The sequence below is a fragment of the Nansenia antarctica genome (genome assembly GCF_963989245.1).
Source record: "Nansenia antarctica genome assembly, chromosome: 9".
Taxonomy (NCBI): domain Eukaryota; kingdom Metazoa; phylum Chordata; class Actinopteri; order Argentiniformes; family Microstomatidae; genus Nansenia; species Nansenia antarctica.
The window spans coordinates 33,494,935-33,504,830 of record NC_137679.1 but is presented as its reverse complement, the minus strand read 5'-3'; the positions used below and the strand labels follow the sequence as shown (position 1 = coordinate 33,504,830).

Here is a 9,896-nt window from a genome sequence, read left to right as displayed (position 1 = left end):
ACATGAAGGGCAGCCCCCTCTACACAGACCTGAGGCTGACGGGCGTGTCGGACGGCAAACGTGTCGGCGGGCCCTCCTGGACCATCGAGGAGTACAAACGCAACTCGGCAGGAGAGAAGGGCAAGCAGCTCACCCCGCTGGACCTGCAGGTATGGACATAGACATCACTGTCTACTCCTGATACAGACAGAGAGAACCCCCCCCCCCCACACACACACACACACACACGCTGACGATTTTTCTCGTTTTTGTTTTGAATACGTCGTCCACCCACCACAGTCTCACTAAATCCTGTGTGTGTGTGTGTGTGTGTGTGTGTGTGAGAGAGAGAGAGAGAGAGAGAGAGAGAGAGAGAGAGAGAGAGAGAGAGAGAGAGAGAGAGAGAGAGAGAGAGAGAGAGAGAGAGAGAGAGAGGGAGAGAGACACTGAGAGACTGAGAGACAGACAGACAGACAGCTGCTCAGAGCCAGACCTGCAGGTTAGAATTCCTGACATGGACAGTCTTATCTCCCCTTTTCTTTGTTGTTTTCAAGGGGAAAGTATAGCTTTGGTAGCTCTTGCGTGACCTGCTTAGGCAATAATCCAGAGGGACCACACAACAGGAGACTGCTGACACTGTTCTCTTCTTCTCTGGCTGGCTTTTGTTCCTCTCTGGTCGATGGTTTACTGCTCTGATCTGAGGGCCTTTGTTCTCCTAGTGTGTGTTGAGTGCATGACACAAGACTCGTGGGAATCGATCCAGGCTGGTGTGTTTTGACACATGGAGATCGAGAGCTGTGTCGGTAATGATACCTACAGTGTGCGTAACCTTCGGCCCCTTTCAAGAGTGTGACAAATCAATTCTCCAATGAGGCCTTGTTACATGCCGATAGGCTTCTTGGCGGTGGAGGGTGGAGGGGGTCAGTGAACCCTATTTGAAAGCTGTTTCACACATCCTTATTACTCAGAATCCATAGTAGTTGACATTCGTGACATTTATTTTGTGTTACTACGTGTACGATCTTTAATCCAGGTTGTTGGCATAGACCTAATGCTTTTTTTCCCACACATACTGTATTGTTGCCTTTACTGTATTCCAGAAATATGTAATTTCCATCAGGATAGCTGATTTTTACTCTGGGATAGTAAAAAGAAAATCACCTCACCTCTCTGTGAACATGAAGAATCAAGTGGGCGACCTCCTGATAAATGGATGGATCTTGAGATGAGTCATTCTTGTGAAGAGTGTGCATGAGAGGGTGTTAGATAGAAAGGTTGCCTGAGATTGCACAGTGTGCACTTTAAGGCTGTCTTATTTACTGGGGTAAACAACCATTCATCATGCTTCAATCATCAGAGAGAGAGAGGGGGGGGGGGCGGGAGAAAGAGACACACACACGCGCACACACTGAGATAGAGACATTATTCAATAAATGTCTGCCTGAGATCTTTAGTATTATAATATCACGCACTGTGCACAAAGCTGTAATTTGCAATTGATCAAATCCCTGCCATAGTCTGCAGTAAATAGAGGAACAGACAGTCATAAAGTCATCAGTGCTCCTCTGCAATAACACTCACAGTTCAAACAATGAAACAATACGCAGGGATAAATGACCTAATTACAGAGACAATTGTTCATGTGCAGAGTACTAATTGTCTGTGGCATAATGAAGAGCTGGGATGTTGTTGTGCCATGTGTCTGTGGAACGGCCCTTCTTCTTCTTCTACAACTTGCATTTGACTCCTAAATCTGGGATGATTACTCTCAGTGGTTTTCAAACTGTTGGTGCCCAAGGCACACCAAAGGGCAAGGCAAAATGCACACCTGTATTCATATCCATGCAAAATAGTTCCCACTTGCTTGTAAAAACAAGCCTGTGTGTCTATATATATACAGATCATTCAACACTCTACATGTGCAGACTGAGTAGTCGTTTTTATTTGATTAAAGTTTGGACAAAGGCGTCTGCTAAATGCCCTGAATGTTTATGTACATGTCTGCACCAACAGTTAAGGAAATCACCTCAGCCCTCAACAAAGAGTTGCAGATAGTATTTGGATCACTAAAAACAAACTTGTCCTGAACATATCTAAGACTAAGAGCATGGTATTTGGAACAAAACACTAATTAAGCTATAAAACACAGCTGAATCTGGTAATGATCCATGTTGCTATTGAGCAAGTAAACAGGAAACAAAGCTTCTTGGTGTAACTTTAGACTGTAAACTAACATGGTTAAGACATATAGACTCACTTGTGCAAAAGATGGGGAGAAACATATCTGTCAAGTTGAGATGTTTTTCTTTTTTAACACCACATCTGACCAAACATGTCCTGCAGACCCTAGTATTATCACAAAGATTACTGCCCCCGGTGGTCTTGTCAGGCACTACTAAAACAAATCTATATAAGCTAACGGGTTCAGAACAGAAGGGCAAATATAAACGACATGCATGACCGACTCTTCTGGCTAAAAGTTGATGAGAGGTTAAAAGCATCACTTCTTTTGTTTGTAAAACATATTAATGATCTGGAAAACCCCTGTCTGTTTGTATAGGCAGCTTACACTCTGATGCACACACATACCCCACCAGACATACCCAATTCCAAAAAAACTAAAAACAATATGCAGTGCTGTATAGAGCTATGGTTGAATGGAACACCCTAACAGATCATGGGCCAGTTTCACAGACAAGGCTAATCCTGGACTAAAAAGCATCTTCAATGGAGATTTTACATTGAAAGTGTGATTTAGTCCAGGACTAGGCTTAAGCCTTGTCTGTGAAACCGGCCCCATATCTGTAAAACCCAGATTAAAATCTCTTTCAAAAAACAAGTGAAGCAACACATCATATGCATTTGATCCCAGCTGAGTATGTTAATTCTATTCTCTTCTGTTATTTATTGTTTTGTGTGTGGATGGTTCTTCTTTGTTATGTGTTTTTGTGATGCTCACTCAAATCTAAGGCCGTGAGCATTGCTGACTTTTATTTTGTTTTTATTTGAGTTATTTGTTGTTATGTGATATTTTTCTTCTTTGTTGTATGTTTTGGGATGATTTCTTTTTTTATGTTTTGTGTGGACCCCAGGAAGAGGGGATCCTAATAATTCAAATCAAATCAGAACAGATTTCAACACTAACCCAGTTATTGAAACATGGAACCCCAGGCTAGAACGGCTGCCTGCTGCCTCCATAAGAACTATTCTTAAGTGTAATTCCTCTAAGTGCTCCTCAGCCACCCTTCTGGTTTGGTGCTGAGCCAATGACAGAGGCAGGTCCGTCTGACTTCTCAGAAAACCCCAAACCCCTGGCTGCAGTCATATCCAGGCATTGATTTATAATCTCCTGATGATCTATTGAGTTTTCCAAGGAAGAGGCGATAGCATTCACCTTGGTGGTGTACTGCTGTTACCAAATACACAGGATTACCTTCTAATCCTCCAACCAGGAGGAACTGGCTCTGAGGCCTGCGGTGTCTTTGCTCACCAGTCTCCAGAAAGAGAGAGAGAGAGAGAGGAGAGAGAGAGAGAGAGAGAGGAGAGAGAGAGAGAGAGAGAGAGAGAGGAGAGAGAGAGAGGAGAGAGAGAGAGAGAGAGAGAGAGAGAGAGAGAGAGAGAGAGAGAGAGAGAGAAGAGAGAGAGAGAGAGAGGAGAGAGAGAGAGAGAGAGAGAGAGAGAGAGAGAGAGCGAAAGAGAGAGCGAAAGAGAGAGAGAGAGACTCACTGGGGAGTGGACAAAATGTGACCGGGTCTGGTGAAAAGGTCTCTTTTTTTTTTTTTTTTTTTTTTACAGATGATGATTATTGAATAAGATATGCTTATTTGAATGTCAAACCAAATACCAGAGAAACTCGCTCTGAATCAAAACAGACGCGTTTACTACTAGCTAGCAGCTAAGAAGGAACATTGCTATGAACATCTAACTGCGTGTTAAGCACATCACAACATGCTGATAGATCATCAACATGCTAAAAACACATAACTACACATAATTAGATGATCACGCAGTCCTTGCTTTTGAACTCGTCCTAAAACGTAAGTTTGTTTACAAGGCATGTATCACTAACCCAGTAGCCTGAAGCAGGACAGGACATGATATAGTGAATCCAATTAACAAATTATAAGTATTTGGTGATCCTAAAACTGTTGTTTGTTACATTGAGTGGGCTCTTCAACACTTTTGTAATATGAAAAAAAAACAGACCGTGTCAGAAATGACCAGAGCCAAAAAAAACGACATGGTCAGCCATTATCTTGATGAACATCATATTGGAAATGGATGCTGTCATGGGATGGAACTCTCCTTATCCATGAATATGATATTGCTGTGATTTGAGGAATATAAGTATTGTATATGTGCTGCAGTGATTGCATCAAACAATCAAGGAATACCTTGACAAAGGAAATATCTGGAAACAAACAGCAAACTTGTATAGAAAGCTCCATAGGATACTGTAAATAAATGTGATAAAATATTGTTATTTGAGACTTGTGCTAGTTAGTACAAGTAACATGGCTAATTACTAACGTGGACACATTGTCTCTGTTTCTGGGATGATGGGACAGTGAAATAATGAAGAATATTCAATTATATTATGGTGGTACTACATTCAGAAGCCAAATATGTATTCATATTTTTTATATTAAATTCATTTTCATGTCACTTTTGCGGTGGTAAACGTGGGTTTGGTTGTCTCTGGGTGACATTCCACATTATCAAGTTATTACATTAAAGCTACCTGAAAATGGATTTCCTTGTAAGATTAGGTTTTAATCTAGCATGAATATAACTAGAGGCAAGAGAAATGCATAAATAAGTAATCAACAGTAGCTTTAGAGAAAGAGATTATGGAGCTGAGGAGATAGCAGAGTTCATGGTTAGTTATTATCAGCAATAAAATTAAACTGCAATAATGACACGGCAGGGGGGAATTAACTTATTATCTTTGTCTACCATTGTTAATAGCTCAGCATGTATTTTCATTCCTTGACTCCTGGACATTAACATATTAACAGTTTTTTCTGAACCATTTCCTGGTCATTAACGCAATCTGTAGCCTTGACAACAGTGTGATGCTAATTAACAGCTACTGTACCGTATGTACTGTACTTTCTCTCTCTATCTCTCCCTCTCTCTCTCCCCCCTCTCCCTCTCTCAAACTTGTCTGTTGTATATCTCTTACCCTCTGCCCTCTGTGTGAAAATGAAATTGGCTGTCAATCTTTCTCTCTCTCTCTCTCTCTCTCTCTCTCTCTCACTCCATCTCTCACTCCTTCTTTCTTTCACTCTATTTACCTCCATCTCTTGCTCAGTTTTCTCTCTCTCTCTCTCTCTCTCTCTTTCTTGCTCTCCCAATCTCTTTCAATGTGAGAATCCTTTCAAATATCAACGTGCTAGAGCAGTTGCCAGAAAACCAATCTTTGTAGCACTTTTCCACAGTATACTCACAAGCCATTTAAGAGGTCAGCAATGCATCTGCAGCCTTGACAGCAGTGTGATGTTATTTAACAGCTTCTGCACTGTAAGTTCTGTATTCCTCTCTCTATCTCCCCCTCTCTCCCTCTCTCTCTCCTCCCTCTCTCTCTGCCTGTCTATGGTATCTCTCTTACCACCCCCCCCTCTCTCTCTCTCATCCTCCCTCCCCCCTCTCTCTTTCTATCTCTCTTTCTCTGCCTCCCCCTACCCTCTCTTATCTCTCTTTTTCCGCCTCCCTCCACAAAAGGACAACATTAAAACCCACAGTGTTTCTGTTCAAAGACGTCCTGCACAGTGAAATCTGTGAGATGACCCTTTGTTCTCTCCCCTCCCCTGGTGCAGGGAGAACAGAAGCCTTAGCAGAGGCAGTACAGTCTGTGACAGAGTGCGGTTTCCCATCCAGACGGCTAGCGTCTGCCTCTCCACGTCCCCCAGGGACTCTCTGGGAAACGAGCGTTTCACAAGGACAAGGATTACAGTTGGCCGCCATCGATTGTTGTTGCCATGGCCGCTTGTGTTTATCTCCAGGTCCATTTAGGAGATAACAGGGGACTTGAGAGAAAATAGAACAGCCAGGGAAGTGACAAGGGGATCTGCAGGGCTCAGAGTCACACTGTCACATGATCTGGGTAGTAGATGCCTTTACGGAACTGCTGGTCAAGAATCAGTGTCCCCTCCACAGATTAAGTAACCTTAACCAGCATGGGGGGAAAATGTCATGTAATGTCATGACTCACCTTAGATCAGTGTCTAAGGGCAACTGTGTCAGACTGCAGGGGAGGGGTCGTTTGGCCTGGTTACTTCCTGACTGCAAGCTGTCTACTATATATATGTGATGGCAGCTGGTGAAAGCGGGAACAAGTCGGCAACCGACCAAAAATGTTCAGACTTTCATTCCGAGAAATGTAAATAAATTGGACCGGAAAATGTAAGCTAATTTGTGGGTGGTGTGTCATTGATTTTCAACAACGTTTCAGTAAAACTGTGTTTTGAATCAATGCTCTTTTAAAGGTGATTTGAAATAAATTAAGTCGGCACCCACAAATGAGCTGCAATTTTCCGGTCCATTTTTCTGAATAAAAGTCGCAACATTTGGTTGGTTGCCGACTTGTTTCACCCTTTCACAAGCGGCCGTCACATAGTAGATCACTATTACCCTGCTCTCCTTACTACTGAGCCACAGCCACAGAAGAAGTGTCACAAAGGACAACTGCATGCAGAGGAGTGGAAATAAAATTGGCAGTCTATCTTGCTCTTTCTCTCACTCTCTCTCTCTCTCTCTCTCTCTCTCTCTCTCTCTCTCTCTCTCTCTCTCTCTCTCTTTCTCTCTCTCTCTCTCTCTCTCGCTCCATCTCTCACTCTCTCTTTCTTTCTATCTATTTCGCTCCATCTCTTGCCTAATTTTTTGTCTCTCTCTCTTTCTTTCTTGCTCTCTCAATCAATTAAAATATCAATGTAATAGAGCAGTTGCTAGAATTCCAATATTTGTAGATGTTCTTTCCACAGTCAGTATACTCTACTTCTTTCATAGGCTTTGCTAGTATCAAAAATCTCTCTCTCTCTCTAGTTGTTCTCTACAGAATGTGCTGCAAAACCATACATTCATTCTATAACCCTGTCCCGTTTAAGGGCATTTGTGCTTTATTGGGATAGAGACAATAGGGATTGACAGGAAGGATGGGTGAGAGAGAGAAGCTATGCAAGCGATAGGTCGATGGCTGGAATCAAACCAGGGACCCTTCAATGACATGGCATGCGGCCTAGTGAGCTACGACACCCAGGCGCCCCACCCTGTCTCGTTTAATCAGAATCAGAATTCTTTATTTGGCCAAGTGTATTTGCACGTACAGGAAATTGCCATGGTAACTCTAGAACCCTGTCATGTGTTGTTTCAGACCCACATTAACTCGTTACTCTCTCTCTCTTATTTCAGACCCAGGAGTCCCTGAACCCCAACAACCTGGAATACTGGATGGAGGACATTTACACCCCCGGATATGATTCTCTGCTGAAGAGGAAGCAGGCTGAATTCCGGCGAGCCAAAGTGTGTAAGATCGGAGCACTGATCGCGGCTGCTGCCTGCACTGTGATCCTCGTCATCGTTGTGCCCATATGCACTATGAAGTCATGAAGGACTATGAAGTAGGGCCCTTCATGGAAGGATTCCAATACAGTATGAACCTCCCCTGCCCCTTGACATCCTTGACAAATCTATATAAACACTGAATAGGTGTGAGCAGTATGGTCATAGCTCCAACTAGCCCTCTAGAAGACTAAGTGGACTTAAATCTGCCAATGAATGTTTGGGATTTTGTGGGAATGTGAGGCAGACCTTTGTTTTATATAGTCTAGTTGTTAGGACATGGCATTGTTGTTAGGATACTCTCAAAAAGTACAAAGGAGTGTCATAAGTCTGATATTTTCTAGTTATCGTTGCCTATATTTCTTTGTTGACATAATGTATTTATTATCAGATGGCCGTTGTGCAGCTGAAGTTTGAATGACGTATACATACACGTGTACATGTACTACTGTACATGTATCTATTTGTTTTATAATTAAGATATTTTGTGTCGATGTATAATGTTCCAGGATCGTAAGAGCAGGCTACTGTTCCTTCATTTGACTTTTTTTCTGTTGATTTCGACAGATGATCTCTATGAAGTAAATGGTCGACAGCGGGGATTTGTTTTTGTGGACAGTGTATGATATTTTTATTTTAGTACAATTGCTGTATATTGTATTTTGATGAGAGTTATTTTTGATGAATTATCTGGTAGAATAATATGATGAGTTGAACCAGGATTTATCTTTATTATTATTGATAAGTTTCAATGAATGGGATTTGTGCAATGTATTTTTTCTATATAGAAATATATTGAAGTACTGTAGTAGGTGAAACACAAACAGTACATAGATTGAAAAACCATATAGAACCCCACTAAGCCAACCTGAATGTATCGAAAGCAACATTGCTCACAAGAGAGAAAGAACTCACTATTCTTTATCATTTCTCATCATTACTTGAGCAGAATTGATTTGAATGTTGCTCTCCTATCTTTGCTTTACAAAATACTAGCCAACAGCACATTCCTGCTTATCCTCAAGCAGGAGGATAATATAGTTTGCCTTGTAAAAGTGTTTATTCAGTAAATACTTGAAATGTCCCACCATAGTCTTAGTCAATGAGCTCATCAGGGAGAGAGTGTTGTATTGGTTCAGTCAACAGTATTGACAGCCTCCTAGGCTCCCAGTAACTAAACTCAAACTAGCCCTCACTACACTCTTCCCTGCCCAGCCTTGCCTATCCATCCATCTAGTCTCCTAAGAGGCCTTAGAACAACTGAATGCAAACTGCCTGCCGTTTAGGGTTGTGTCCCAATAGTGTTAGATAGCTTCCTTGTCTCCTTGTCTCCTTTCCTTCCCAACCACTGATCTAACAGCACATGGCAGGTGAGAGAAATGTTGTGGAGACGCCAAAAGGCAGCAAACATTAGTTAGCGTTATGTTATAACTAAAACCACAATTTCACTGGTAGTGAAAGCAAGGGGGCACTGAGAGAGGAAGGTACTGGGACACGGCATTAGAGTGACATCTCCTCTCATAGACCCGGTTCTTGGTAATCTTGACCCTCTCCCTAGCCCCTAGCCCTTCAATGTTCACAGATCAGAAAGAACTGTATCCAGGCTTAGGCCAGTGGGCAGTATGGCCCAAGATCAACTCATACTATGATAAAATTACATTGGTGGAGTCATCAACAGACTGTTTTAAGCCTATCCAATATGTTCAGGTCTGTTCACACCAAAGGGGAAGGGGCCAAAGGGGAAGGGTCTAGAGATTGAAATGGAACGGAGCCATAATCTTGTGCTCAGACACGCTGAGTAAAACAAGATGGCCGATCTAGCAGATGCTTCCCTGGTTGCTATAAAGCAGGGGACCAAAACTCCAGTCTTCTATTGGTACACTGTGTGCTGGTTGTCCTTTCTCCCTGGTAGTTAACTCATCTATTATTATCACTAATGGCCTAAAGATTCCAAATAGTAATAATCAGTAGGGCAAGAATGAAAACCAGCGCACAGTGTTACTTGATGACCAGAGTTTGGTGTCCATGGTTATAAACAGTGAGACAGGGGAGGGCGGTCTGATTGAAGAATAGGTTTCTCACAGGTTGTGTGACCAGTCCAGTGGTTTTGCCTTCAACACAGGTACTGTGAGCCGCAACACTGTTGTAGTCTGTACATAGTGTCAGGTTAGAGGCATATGGTGTGAGCAGGTGTTTAACTGAAATATATTACCACAATAAAAGCTAACTGTTCTGACTATGTCTGTGTGACTGGGCTTCTCTCACAAGCAGCTAGCCAGCAAGCTACAGTACAGTACTTTCTGTTAAAAAATAGTTTATTGTGGTTATCTAAAGGACTTTTGTATTATGTTTTGGTT

At 42.2% G+C, this 9,896-nt stretch overlaps 1 protein-coding gene across 1 annotated transcript in view; it reads left to right on the top strand.

Annotated features, from left to right (window-relative positions):
- Positions 1-7,587, top strand: part of minar1 (membrane integral NOTCH2 associated receptor 1) — a gene marked incomplete at both ends in the record, with an annotated part of 16,560 nt that extends 8,973 nt beyond the window's left edge. The window contains 2 exons of the mRNA XM_080538761.1: positions 1-149; positions 7,390-7,587. The exon at positions 1-149 is cut by the window's left edge and continues 124 nt beyond it. Of these exons, the coding sequence (XP_080394887.1) occupies positions 1-149; positions 7,390-7,587 (347 nt within the window). The remainder of the gene's footprint in view (positions 150-7,389) is intronic.
- Between the last annotated feature and the right edge of the window lie 2,309 nt (positions 7,588-9,896).